The sequence below is a fragment of the Salmo salar genome, unplaced genomic scaffold (assembly GCF_965601325.2).
Source record: "Salmo salar unplaced genomic scaffold, fSalSal1 ptg000781l, whole genome shotgun sequence".
Classification (NCBI taxonomy): domain Eukaryota; kingdom Metazoa; phylum Chordata; class Actinopteri; order Salmoniformes; family Salmonidae; genus Salmo; species Salmo salar.
In genome coordinates, this window is record NW_027675496.1 from 262,802 (window position 1) to 277,478 (window position 14,677).

General features: G+C 39.0%; 1 protein-coding gene and 1 long non-coding RNA gene across 2 annotated transcripts; both read left to right on the forward strand.

Annotated features, from left to right (window-relative positions):
- The first annotated feature begins 1,409 nt into the window (after positions 1–1,409).
- On the forward strand, positions 1,410–9,940 carry LOC145877276 (uncharacterized). Its single transcript, XR_014391629.1, has 4 exons — positions 1,410–1,617; positions 4,782–4,970; positions 9,378–9,494; positions 9,837–9,940. It is a non-coding gene; the product is annotated as an uncharacterized LOC145877276 (long non-coding RNA).
- Positions 9,941–9,977: 37 nt separating this feature from the next.
- On the forward strand, positions 9,978–13,300 carry LOC145877275 (NLR family CARD domain-containing protein 3-like). Its single transcript, XM_082972574.1, has 3 exons — positions 9,978–10,279; positions 10,686–12,456; positions 12,743–13,300. The coding sequence occupies exons 1-3, from the start codon at positions 10,000–10,002 to the stop codon at positions 12,963–12,965; spliced, it is 2,274 nt and encodes a 757-aa protein (XP_082828700.1). The 5' UTR covers positions 9,978–9,999; the 3' UTR covers positions 12,966–13,300.
- The last annotated feature ends 1,377 nt before the right edge of the window (positions 13,301–14,677 follow it).

Genomic DNA, 14,677 nt, shown 5'->3' on the forward strand with positions numbered 1-14,677 from the left:
ATTTCTGATAACGAAACCATTTGGAAAATATGACATTATGTCCTGTTCCCAAATGTACTAGTTAAAGGTTTTAGACTACAGTATGTTATACTGTAACTAAAATGGTTTTAGACTACAGTATGTTATAACTACAACTAAAATGGTGTCATGATTTTTACAAACAGCATCAAATATACACTACATGACCAAATGTATGTGGACACCTGCTCACCGACCATCTCATTCCAAAGTCAAGGGCATTAATATGGAGTTGGTCCCCCCTTTGGTGCTATAACAACCGCCACTCTTCTGGGAAGGCTTTCCACTAGATGTTGGAACATTGCTGCGGGGACTTGATTCCATTCAGCCACAAGAGCATTAGGAAGGTCGGGCACTGATGTTGGGTGATTAGGCCTGGCTCACAGTTGACGTTCCAATTCATCCCAAAGGTGTTCAACGGGGTTGAGGTCAGGGCTCTGTGAAAGACAGTCAATTTCTTCCACACCAATCTCGACAAACAATTTCTGTATGGACCTCGCGTTGTGCACAGGGACATTGTCAATCAGAAATAGGAATGGGCCTTCCCAAAATGTTGCCACAGTTGCCAGCACAGAATCATCTAGAATGTAATTGTATGTTGTAGCGTTACGATTTCCCTTCACTGGAACTAAGGAGACTAGCCCGAACCATGGAAAAACAGCCCCAGACCATTATTCCTCCTCCACCAAACTTTACAGTTGGCAGTATACGTTGGGGCAGGTAGGGTTCTCCTGGCATCCGCCAATCCCAGACGTGACAGTCGGACTGCCAGATGGTGAAGCGTGATTCATCACTCCAGAAAACACGCTTCAGCACTTGGCTGCCCCGTTCTGTGAGCTTGTGTGGCCTACCACTTCACGCTTGAGCCGTTGTTTCTCCAAGATGTTTCCACTCCACAATAACTGCATTTACAGTTGACCAGGGAATCTCTAGCAGGGCAGAAATGTGATGAACTGACTTTGTGGAAAGGTGGCATCCTATGATGGTGCCACGTTGAAAGTCACTGAGCATTCTACTGCTAATGTTTGTCTATGGAGATTGCATGGCTGTGTGCTCAATTTTATACACTTATATATATATATATATATATATTTTATTTTTTATTTTTATATATATATATATATACACACACACTAGATATACAAAAGTATGTAGAACTGAGCATGTGCAGGCAGTCAAACCAAAGACACTCCTTCGATATAAAGTCGTTTTTGACTAAAATAATAACGTGTCAGTTTGTCTCTTTCACGAAGTTGGAGTAATAACATGTTGAAATACTTAAGACATTGGCTCCAATCTAGGTTTTGCCTTTAGATTTAGAGAAAATGTACAACTAAGGAGGAATTTTTCACTTCTGACTTCTCAAACCCCAAATCACAGCATCGGTCTACTTCCTACAGTCTGCTTCCCCAGCGGTCCCAGTAGACTCGGGATGTTGGTCTCTGGGTTTAGGAATTCTGTTATGTCATTTCCTCATGAAGTTGAAAGGAAGTTCGTGGGCTAATGCACGTACGAAATGGATGTTGAAACTGTGGCGCACATTTCTCGGCAACAGAAGTCGGGTAAAAGTATTGATTTGAAGGAAAGACGAGCAGACTGGTAAGTCTAGAAGCTACTTACACACTATTATAAAGTTAGGTCGTAGTCAGACATTTAATAGTCAAGAGTAGGTTTGATCTATGATCTCTTATCACCATGGGTGTAGTGCTGAGGAGCGCGAGGGAGCACTTTCAATTTGAGAATACAATAAACATTATTCTGATCAATTCTAAATAAATTATATTTAATTACCAGGTAAATGGTAACGTTACTGTTACAAAAAAAAAACTGATTTCTAATAAGATTTTAGCACGGTTAGCTGAAGCTGAATAGTCAGAAAAAATTGGAGGATGGATTTCATGCATCTTTTAAAACAGGGCTCCCGATCCTGTTCCTGGAGAGATACCATCCTGTAGGTTTTCATTCCTATTCAAAACTAGTCACCTGATTAAAATAATTAGTTGGTTTATAAGATAAATCAGGTTAGTTACAGCTGTGGTTGGAGTGAGACCCTACCGGAGGGTAGTGCTCCAGGAACAGGGTTGGAGTGAGACCCTACCGGAGGGTAGCGCTCCAGGATCAAAGATCCCCCTCAGATCAATCATGTCCGTTTTAGCCCTTCTGTCTACATTCTCAGATACATTTAGAAAATAACAGATTGAAAGACAATAAATAGTCTACTGTTAGTGAATACAAATAATTGTGAGACATGGCCTTGTGTTGCTGTACTGTCTATAACTACCTTAACAAACAGTGACTTATTATTATTATTACTATTATTATTATTATTATTATTGTTGTTGTTCTGTCTATAACTACCTTAACAAACAGTGATTTATTATTATTATTATTATTGTTGTTGCTGTACTGTCTATAACTACCTTAACAAACAGTGACTTATTATTATTATTATTATTATTATTATTATTGTTGTTGCTGTACTGTCTATAACTACCTTAACAAACAGTGACTTATTATTATTATTATTGTTGTTGTTATTATTATTAGTATTATTATTATTGTTGCTGTACTGTCTATAACTACCTTAACAAACAGTGACTTATTATTATTATTATTATTATTGTTGCTGTTCTGTCTATAACTACCTTAACAAACAGTGACTTATTATTATTATTATTATTATTATTATTATTGTTGTTGCTGTACTGTCTATAACTACCTTAACAGTGACTTATTATTATTATTATTATTGTTGCTGTACTGTCTAGAACTACTTTAACAAACAGTGACTTATTATTATTATTATTGTTGCTGTACTGTCTATAACTACCTTAACAAACAGTGACTTATTATTATTATTATTATTATTATTATTGTTGCTGTACTGTCTATAACTACCTTAACAGTGACTTATTATTATTATTATTATTATTGTTGTTGCTGTACTGTCTATAACTACCTTAACAGTGACTTATTATTATTATTATTATTGTTGCTGTACTGTCTAGAACTACTTTAACAAACAGTGACTTATTATTATTATTATTGTTGCTGTACTGTCTAGAACTACTTTAACAAACAGTGACTTATTATTATTATTGACAGTTACCATGGAGATGTCATTTCACAACTACATGTTCACTTGATGCATTAAATCACCTGACTGTTTCTATGTCTGTTAGGAAATGTTTTATAGGAGATAATTAATTAATGATAACAATTGACATTAAAGAATTACTGTGTTGACCACAACCAACATGTTGGATCTCTGTTTAGTTGTCACTGTGTTAACCACAACCAACATGCTGGATCTCTGTTTAGTTGTCACTGTGTTAACCACAACCAACATGCTGGATCTCTGTTTAGTTGTCACTGTGTTAATCACAACCAACATGTTGGATCTCTGTTTAGTTGTTACTGTGTTAACCACAACCAACATGCTGGATCTCTGTTTAGTTGTCACTGTGTTAACCACAACCAACATGCTGGATCTCTGTTTAGTTGTCACTGTGTTAACCACAACCAACATGCTGGATCTCTGTTTAGTTGTCACTGTGTTAACCACAACCAACATGCTGGATCTCTGTTTAGTTGTCACTGTGTTAACCACAACCAACATGTTGGATCTCTGTTTAGTTGTCACTGTGTTAACTACAACCAACATGCTGGATCTCTGTTTAGTTGTCACTGTGTTAACCACAACCAACATGCTGGATCTCTGTTTAGTTGTCACTGTGTTGACCACAACCAACATGCCGGATCTCTGTTTAGTTGTCACTGTGTTAACCACAACCAACATGCTGGATCTCTGTTTAGTTGTCACTGTGTTGACCACAACCAACATGCTGGATCGCTGTTTAGTTGTCACTGTGTTAACCACAACCAACATGCTGGATCTCTGTTTAGTTGTCACTGTGTTAATCACAACCAACATGCTGGATCTCTGTTTAGTTGTCACTGTGTTAACCACAACCAACATGCTGGATCTCAGTTTAGTTGTCACTGTGTTAACCACAACCAACATGCTGGATCTCTGTTTAGTTGTCCCTGTGTTGACCACAACCAACATGCTGGATCTCTGTTTAGTTGTCACTGTGTTAACCACAACCATCATGCTGGATCTCTGTTTAGTTGTTACTGTGTTAACCACAACCAACATGTTGGATCTCTGTTTAGTTGTCACTGTGTTGACCACAACCAACATGCTGGATCTCTGTTTAGTTGTCACTGTGTTAACCACAACCAACATGCTGGATCTCTGTTTAGTTGTCACTGTGTTAACCACAACCAACATGCTGGATCTCTGTTTAGTTGTCACTGTGTTAACCACAACCAACATGTTGGATCTCTGTTTAGTTGTCACTGTGTTAACCACAACCAACATGCTGGATCTCTGTTTAGTTGTCACTGTGTTAACCACAACCAACATGCTGGATCTCTGTTTAGTTGTCACTGTGTTAACCACAACCAACATGCTGGATCTCTGTTTAGTTGTCACTGTGTTAACCACAACCATCATGCTGGATCTCTGTTTAGTTGTCACTGTGTTAACCACAACCAACATGCTGGATCTCTGTTTAGTTGTCACTGTGTTAACCACAACCAACATGCTGGATCTCTGTTTAGTTGTCACTGTGTTGACCACAACCAACATGCTGGATCTCTGTTTAGTTGTCACTGTGTTAACCACAACCAACATGCTGGATCTCTGTTTAGTTGTTACTGTGTTAACCACAACCATCATGCTGGATCTCTGTTTACAGGGGACAGTGCTCTAAAATGAGTCTCTCTGGGGAGAGAGAGGAGGGGGGCCCTGCCTATAAAATGAGTCTCTCTGGGGAGAGAGAGGAGGGGGGCCCTGCCTCTAAAAGGAGTCTCTCTGGGGAGAGAGAGGAGGGGGGCCCTGCCTCTAAAATGAGACTCTCTAGGGAACATGACACCAAAGCCAAGAGGTGAGATGACAATTTTTGAAATAATTATTAAGAGTTTATTTCCAAAATATTCACATTTGTTTTTTAATCAGAAATGGTTGTTTATGGGTACCTTCAATATTACTGTTCTCAGATTTTCAACTAATAGATTTTTGATGGGTATATATTTTTGTAATTATTATTATTATTATTATTACTGCATGTCCTCTTTTTGTTGTGATGTGATGTGGCCCATTTAAACAGCCAAAATGCTATTTTTAAAATTAGATTTTTTTTTTTACGACATCTTGTTTCTAAATGGCTGCTTGAAATTTGATATGCATCGAAATCTTCATTTGTAGGCATCGAATTGAGTGATTGCTGCTCAGGTTCACTGAGTTGCAAACCAAATGGACAGGTCTAGCTCATTGATTTGTAGATCTGAAGCAGTTGCTACCTCAGATTATGAGCCAAGAAGGTGTCATGAATGAGTTATGTAGAACCCACAGAAGGACACAGGGGTAAGAGAGCTATAAACCCAGAATGTTTTATACCTTTAAAACCCGAAACCTAACAATCAATCTAATGTATTTATGAAGACCTTTTTACATCAGCAGATGTCACAAAGTGCTGTACAGAAACTCTAACCCTACGTATAACCTATTTTAGCCTTAACCCCTAACCCTGTTTCTAGGGTAGCGTAGAACACTTCTAGAAACTATTATAGTACTAAATAGCATTTTGATTATTTTGTTATTCAAAACCTGTATAAGCATTTTGCTTTTATTGTTTTGTTATTTTATTACATTTATTATTTATTATAAACAAGCCACATTCGTTTTATTTTTCAAAAATGTGGTTTGAACTGGGTGACCTAGTAATCTCTATTTGAAAGTGCAACAATTGGTGTAGGATAGGTGGGGCAGGTTTGAGACTGATCTAAGGAATTAATGGGAAAAATACACTTTATTTCTCAGCTGCCTCACCAATGTCCTTACGTGAATTAATAACTTTTAATTGGTAAATATTTCCAATAGATGGCAGCATAAGACCACGAAGCATCAGTTATAGGCTACAAGCAGCAATATGATTGACATAAAATAGCATGCAACCACTGACTATGTGTCCCATGATTTTCTAAAATGGTCACTCATTACTTTAGTTAGTTATATATCTCGTGTTAGGGCTGTGTTGCTTTTGGGAGAGCAACAAATAGTGATTATAGCAGGTATTGAACCCTGGGTAAATAATTACTAGTCAGACCCTCAACCTTAGTATAACATTACATGCATTATAAAAAGTAATCTTAATATCTGATATTGCGAGTAAACAACCTCGGAATAGAAAAGACAAGAGTGCATCTTCCAGCCCTCCAATCAATTACATCATTCAACCCTCCCGGTTAGTAAATTTACCTCAACATTTTACCTTTATATTAAATTTACCTCAACATTTGACCTTTAAATTAAATTTACCTCAACATGCCCATTGGCTGCGCGAGAAGACAAAGCAGGTCGATGCTGGTTGATGAATTAGAGAATGAATGTACTGGGAAAATATGTTTTTCTCGACCAGAGGTGACTGAATTAATGTTCAGGCTTAATGATAATCGTTATATTAATGAAGTGTAAAACATGAGCATAAAACAGGTCATAATAAACATGAATCATCGTTATATTACTTCACAGTAATGTGTTAAATGTTTTTTCAGTCCTTCCTCTTGTGTTAGCAGTGTGGAAAGGGACAGAAAGAAGCGCAGGGAGTGGTGGTGTATCCAGGGAGAAAACTAAACTAACCTTCTGAAATGTCATTGTGGTCTTATGCTTCCATCTATTGGAATTATTTAGCAACTGCAGTAGTACTGAAAAATGTGTTATTCCTTACTAAAGTAGTAATTACTCAGAATTACTAGTTAATTTTATCACTTACAATCATAAAATAACAACTTATACCATAACAAACAATTAAACTGACATAAACCAAAATCACTATATATGTAGTTATTTAGTTAATTACCAAATTGAGCCGGTCGGTCACATTTGAGAGTGAGGGAGATATATAGCATTTTGCATAAAAAAACATGATTTTTGTCTCTGAAATGAAACCATCAAGTGATAGATTTTAAACAAATCCTTGTCTGTGAGAGATGTAATAATTAATACATAATTTCTTTAAACAATAAAAGCTGCTTTCTGTAAAGTGATATATAGCGTTTTGTAATGAAACCAGTGACCAGTCTATGGATCCTCTTATAGACTTTAGAGAGGGAGACTTTTCTACTGAACAAAGGTAAGAAGAACTCATGGGTCATGGTCAGTGAGTTAAACAACACTGTCTCTAGTCATTTCTCCTCTCCCATTTTCACATTTCTTTTGGTTGTTTTCATAATCCATAGGCTAATCCTTTTGTCCATTTTCATAGTCCTAAAACAATATTAAACAAACACAATATTCCCTCCCTGTGTGTGTGTGTGTGTGTGTGTGTGTGTGTGTGTGTGGGTGTGTGTGTGTGTGTGTGTGTGTGTGTGTGTGTGTGTGTGTGTGTGTGTGTGTGTGTGTGTGTGTGTGTGTGCGCACTCCCTGGATGAAGAGATATAATCTCTATCCTGATTGCCTAGTCACTTTTACCCCTACCTACATGTACATATTACCTCAACTACCTGGTACCCCTGCACATTGACTCAGTACTGGTACTCCTTATAGCCTCATTATTACCTCAACTACCTGGTACCCCTGCACATTGACTCAGTACTGGTCCTCCTTATAGTCTCATTAATACCTCAACTACCTGGTACCCCTGCACATTGACTCAGTACTGGTACTCCTTATAGTCTCATTATTACCACAACTACCTGGTACCCCTGCACATTGACTCAGTACTGGTACTCCTTATAGTCTCATTATTATCTCAACTACCTGGTACCCCTGCACATTGACTCAGTACTGGTACTCCTTATAGTCTCATTATTACCTCAACTACCTGGTACCCCTGCACATTGACTCAGTACTGGTCCTCCTTATAGTCTCATTATTACCTCAACTACCTGGTACCCCTGCATATTGACTCAGTACTGGTACTCCTTATAGCCTCATACCTCTAACTATCCGTATAGCCTGATCTCTGAGAGTGAGACAGAAATATACTATTATTACTGTGTTAAACCTAGCAGTACTACTGATTTCTCTGACAGTGAGGCATATATATTATTACTGTATTAAACCTAGCAGTACTACTGATTTCTCTGAGAGGCAGATATATATTATTACTGTATTATACCTAGCAGTACTACTGATTTCTCTGAGAGGCAGATATATATTATTACTGTATTAAACCTAGCAGTACTACTGATTTCTCTGAGAGTGAGACAGATATATATTATTACTGTGTTAAACCTAGCAGTACTACTGATTTCTCTGAGAGGCAGATATATATTATTACTGTATTAAACCTAGCAGTATTACTGATTTCTCTGAGAGGCAGATATATATTATTACTGTGTTAAACCTAGCAGTACTACTGATTTCTCTGAGAGGCAGATATATATTATTACTGTATTAAACCTAGCAGTACTACTGATTTCTCTGAGAGGCAGATATATATTATTACTGTATTAAACCTAGCAGTACTACTGATTTCTCTGAGAGTGAGACAGATATATATTATTACTGTATTAAACCTAGCAGTACTACTGATTTCTCTGAGAGTGAGACAGATATATATTATTACTGTGTTAAACCTAGCAGTACTACTGATTTCTCTGAGAGGCAGATATATATTATTACTGTATTAAACCTAGCAGTACTACTGATTTCTCTGAGAGGCAGATATATATTATTACTGTGTTAAACCTAGCAGTACTACTGATTTCTCTGAGAGGCAGATATATATTATTACTGTATTAAACCTAGCAGTACTACTGATTTCTCTGAGAGGCAGATATATATTATTACTGTATTAAACCTAGCAGTACTACTGATTTCTCTGAGAGGCAGATATATATTATTACTGTATTAAACCTAGCAGTACTACTGATTTCTCTGAGAGGCAGATATATATTATTACTGTATTAAACCTAGCAGTACTACTGATTTCTCTGAGAGTGAGGCAGATATATATTATTACTGTATTAAACCTAGCAGTACTACTGATTTCTCTGAGAGTGAGGCAGATACATAGCATTATGCACAAAAAAGCATTTGTTTCTTAAATGAAACCATCAAGTGATAGATTTTAAACAAATAAATGTCTGTCATTGAACAACCCCATGCCATGATTAGATAGTGAAAAAACACACCAATCTCTTTCATAATGTCTTTAAGACATAAAAGCTAATTTCCGAACATTTCTGTAAAGTGATATGTTGCGTTTTGGAATGAAACTCTTCTTATGTTTCCCCATCTGAGATCAGAGTAGATGAGAGATGTAATGTTTTTCTCTGTTGTGTTGAAGTCCAATCAAGCAGGAGAGACCAGCCTCCCCTGTACCCAGCTGTGTGTCCATGAAGAGTGACCAGTCCATGGGTCATCCTATACATTTTAGGGAGGGAGACTTTTCTACTGAACAAAGGTAAGAAGAACTCATGGGTCATGGTCAGTGAGTTAAACAACACTGTCTCTAGTCATTTCTCCTCTCCCATTTTCCCATTTCATTTTGTTGTTTTCATAATCCACAGGCTAATCCTTTAGTCCATTTTCATAGTCCTAAAACAATATTAAACAAACACAACATTCCCTCAGTGTGTGTGTGTGTGTGTGTGTGTGTGTGTGTGTGTGTGTGTGTGTGTGTGTGTGTGTGTGTGTGTGTGTGTGTGTGTGTGTGTGTGTGTGTGTGTGTGTGTGTGTGTGTGTGTGTGTGTGTGTGTGTGTGTGTGTGTGTGTGTGTGTGTGTAATCTCATGTTTTGTCCACAGAAACCAACAGGAGAGATCAGAGTCAGAGATTCTCAGTGGTCAGTCTTCCCAGAGTCATCAAACAGACCTGGACTCTATATTCAGTGTATGTGGTCCTGTTATGTACATTTGTTTTTGTTTACCTCAAGTAAAGTTGATCTGTCAATTATTCATTATTGTGTTAATGAGAAAGCATTTCTTCTCTTGCTTAACTTATTTACTTGATTTATTTCAGTTGCTTGAAGAGAAAATGATGACATTTGTGAAGAACGAGCTGAAGATGTTCAAGAGGATTCTTAGTCCAGAACTCCCAGAAGGCTTTGAGAGTCAGAAGCAGGATGAGGAAGTGGTGGACGCTGAAGATGAGAAGCAGGAGAGCAGTGCCAGAGAGGGGGCTCTGAAGATCACACTGCACGTCCTGAGGAAAATGAACCAGAAGGAGCTTGCTGACACACTGGAGAAATGTAAGATCTGTCTGCCTCATGTTGAATGCTGTTTTATAACATTTAAAAGCTGTGGCTAAAGTACAGCTAAAGTAGCTGTGTAACTCAATGATATTGTAGCAGCCTTAACACAACACCTAGTGGCCTCAACAAGTAGCAGAAGGGATGTGTTGTGGTGATTAATTTAGAGAGAGAGACAGAGACAGAGAGAGAGAGAGAGAGAGAGAGACAACATTAATAATACCATCAATAACACCAATAATAATATAATCAGTTACACCAGTCTGTAATGCATTATGAAAACATTTACACATTTATACAGACAGTTAAGAGAATAAATGATTATAATTTCAAATGTTATAACAGTCCTACAATACTGTAGGCATTAAAACAGACGTAATATTAATATCTTCTGTGTTATTTCTAGATTCAGATGAGCTTGCTGTGATTTGCCAACGTGAACTCAAATCTAATCTAAAGAAGAAGTTTCAATGTGTATATGAGGGGATCGCTAAACAAGGAAACCCAACACTTCTCAATAAGATCTACACAGAGCTCTACATCACAGAGGGTGGAACAGGAGAGGTCAATAATGAACATGAGCTGAGACAGATTGAGACAACAACCAGGAAACAAGCAAGACCAGAGACTGCAATCAAATGTAACGACATCTTCAAACCCTTAACTGGACAAGACAAACTTATCAGAACTGTGCTGACAAAGGGAGTCGCTGGCATTGGAAAAACAGTCTCTGTGCAGAAGTTCATTCTGGACTGGGCTGAAGGAAAAGCAAATCAGGATGTTCAATTTGTATTTTCATTCCCTTTTCGGGAGCTGAATTTGATGAAAGGGGACAAACACACTTTCATTGAACTTCTTAATCACTTCTCAATGGAAACCAAACAATCAAGAATCTCCATCTACAACAAGTACAAAGTTCTGTTCATCTTTGATGGTCTGGATGAGTGTCGACTGCCCCTAGACTTCCAGAAGAACAAGATCTGTTGTGACGTCACAGAGTCAACCTCACTGGATGTTCTGCTGACAAATCTCATCAAGGGAAATCTGCTTCCCTCTGCTCTCCTCTGGATAACTACCCGACCTGCAGCAGCCAATAGGATCCCTTCAGGGTGTGTTGACCAGGTAACAGAGGTACGAGGGTTCAATGACCCACAGAAGGAGGAGTACTTCAGGAAGAAATTCAGTGATGAGGACCTGGCCAGCAGAATCATCTCACACATAAAGACATCAAGGAGCCTCCACATCATGTGCCACATTCCAGTCTTCTGTTGGATTTCTGCAACAGTCCTCAAACACATGCTGAAACATAAGAGAGAAGAGATGCCCAAGACTCTGACTGAGATGTACACACACCTTGTGGTGTTTCATACCAAACAGAAGAATGAAAAGTATCTTGGGAAAGAAGAGACAGATCCACACTTGAATAACGAGAGCATTCTGTCACTGGGAAAACTGGCTTTTCAACAGCTAGTGAAGGGCAATCTGATTTTCTATGAAGAAGACCTGAAAGAGGCTGGCATTGATGTCATTGAAGCCTCAGTGTACTCAGGATTGTGCACACAGTTCTTTAAAGAGGAATGTGTTCTGTACCAGAACAAGGTGTACTGCTTCGTTCATCTGAGCATTCAGGAGTTTCTGGCTGCTGTCTATGTGTTCCTCTCATTCATCAACAACAATGAGAATCTAATGGACAAACTGCAAACAAAAGACAAGCCTGAAGTTACTGTCTACAAGAGTGCTGTGGATAAAGCCTTACAAAGTGAGACAGGAAACCTGGACCTTTTCCTCCGCTTCCTTCTGGGCCTCTCACTGGAGTCCAATCAGAAGCACTTACGAGGTCTACTGACAAAGACAAGAAGCAGCTCACAGAGCCATGAAAAAACAGTCAAGTACATCAAGGAGAAGATCAGGGAGAATCCCTCTCCAGAGAGGTGCATCAATCTGTTCCACTGTCTGAATGAACTGAATGACCATTCTCTAGTGGAGGAGATCCAAAGCTACCTGAGATCAGGAAGTCTCTCAAAACCCAACCTGTCACCTGCACAGTGGTCAGCTCTGGTCTTTGTGTTGCTGACTTCAGAAAAGGAGCTGGATGTGTTTGACCTGAAGAAATACTCCAGATCAGAGGAAGGTCTTCTGAGGCTGCTGCCAGTGGTCAAAGCCTCCAGAGCTGCTCTGTGAGTACATAAAATGACATATAAGAATTAATCATCAGGAAGAAATATTCAGTTTAGAGAATAATACGTATTATAATTTGTATATAATATTATGTTTAAAAACATATTGAATAAATGCATTGATTTTCCCATTAGTATAACAGAATGACCACACAATTCTAGGAGACAGAAGATTAATCTATATGTTGTTAGAGAGATTAAACCAAATGCATTTTCCTTTGTCCTTCTATGCTACCGGTGTTAAATTAGCAGTGTGTCTGTGAAGTCATGATGATCTCTTTGTCAGGATGTCAGGCTGTCTAGTCACAGAGGAAGGCTGTGCTTCGCTGGCCTCAGCTCTGAAGTCAAACCCCTCACACCTGAGAGAGCTGGACCTGAGCTACAATCACCCAGGAGACTCAGGAGTCAGACTGCTCTCTGCTGGACTGGAGGATCCACACTGCAGACTGGAGAAACTCAAGTATGTAGAGGGTTTATGTCTGGAGACTCTGAAGTCAGTATTCCTGTAGTTGGTCAACAAGTGATAACTGTTCACCAGATCCACATGTGTTTACCAGGCACACAAAGTCCACACCATATGTGTTTGGACAGTGAAGCTTACAGTTTTACATTTGGTGCTATGCTCCAGCATTTTAGATTTCAGATAGAATGTTTCATATTAGGTGAATATACAGAATGTCACATTTTATTTGAGGTTAATGGTGAGAGGTTAGTACAGTGAGGGAAAAAAGTATTTGATCCCCTGCTGATTTTGTATGTTTGCCCACTGACAAAGAAATGATCAGTCTATAATTTTAATGGTAGGTTTATTTGAACAGTGAGAGACAGAATAACAACAAAGAAATCCAGAAAAACGCATGTCAAAAATGTTATAAAATGATTTGCATTTTAATGATGGAAATAAGTATTTGACCCCTCTGCAAAACATGACTTAGTACTTGGTGGCAAAACCCTTGTTGGCAATCACAGAGGTCAGACTTTTCTTGTAGTTGACCACCAGGTTTGCACACATCTCAGGAGGGATTTTGTCCCACTCCTCTTTGCAGATCTTCTCCAAGTCATTAATTTTTCGAGGCTGATGTTTGGCAACTCGAACCTTCAGCTCCCTCCACAGATTTTCTATGGGATTAAGATCTGGAGACTGGCTAGGCCACTCCAGGACCTTAATGTGCTTCTTCTTGAGCCACTCCTTTGTTGCCTTGGCCGTGTGTTTTGGGTCATTGTCATGCTGGAATACCCATCCACGACCCATTTTCAATGCCCTGGCTGAGGGAAGGAGGTTCTCACCCAGGATTTGACGATACATGGCCCCGTCCATCGTCCCTTTGATGCGGTGAAGTTGTCCTGTCCCCTCAGCAGTAAAACACACCCAAAGCATAAAGCATAATGTTTCCACCTCCATGTTTGACAGTGGGGATGGTGTTCTTGGGGTCATAGGCAGCTTTCCTCCTCCAAACACGGCGAGTTGAGTTGATGCCAAAGAGCTCCATTTTGGTCTCATCTGACCACAACACTTTCACCCAGTTGTCCTCTGAATCATTCAGATGTTCATTGGCAAACTTCAGACGGGCATGTATATGTGCTTTCTTGAGCAGGGGGACCTTGCGGGCGCTGCAGGATTTCAGTCCTTCACGGCGTAGTGTGTTACCAATTGTTTTCTTAGTGACTATCGTCCCAGCTGCCTTGAGATAATTGACAAGATCCTCCCGTGTAGTTCTGGGCTGATTCCTCACCGTTCTCATGATCATTGCAACTCCATGAGGTGAGATCTTGCATGGAGCCCCAGGCCGAGGGAGATTGACAGTTCTTTTGTGTTTCTTCCATTTGCGAATAATCGCACCAACTGTTGTCACCTTCTCACCAAGCTGCTTGGCGATGGTCTTGTAGCCCATTCCAGCCTTGTGTAGGTCTACAACCTTGTCCCTGACATCCTTGGAGAGCTCTTTGGTCTTGGCCATGGTGGAGAGTTTGGAATCTGATTGATTGATTGCTTCTGTGGACAGGTGTCCTTTTTTTTTACAGGTAACAAGTTGCGGTTAGGAGCACTCCCTTTAAGAGTGTCCTCCTAATCTCAGCTCGTTACCTGTATAAAAGACACCTGGGAGCCAGAAATCTTTCTGATTGAGAGGGGGTCAAATACTTATTTCCCTCATTAAAATGCAAATCAATTTATAACATTTTTGACATGTGTTTTTCAGGATTTTTTTGTTATTGTTTCTCT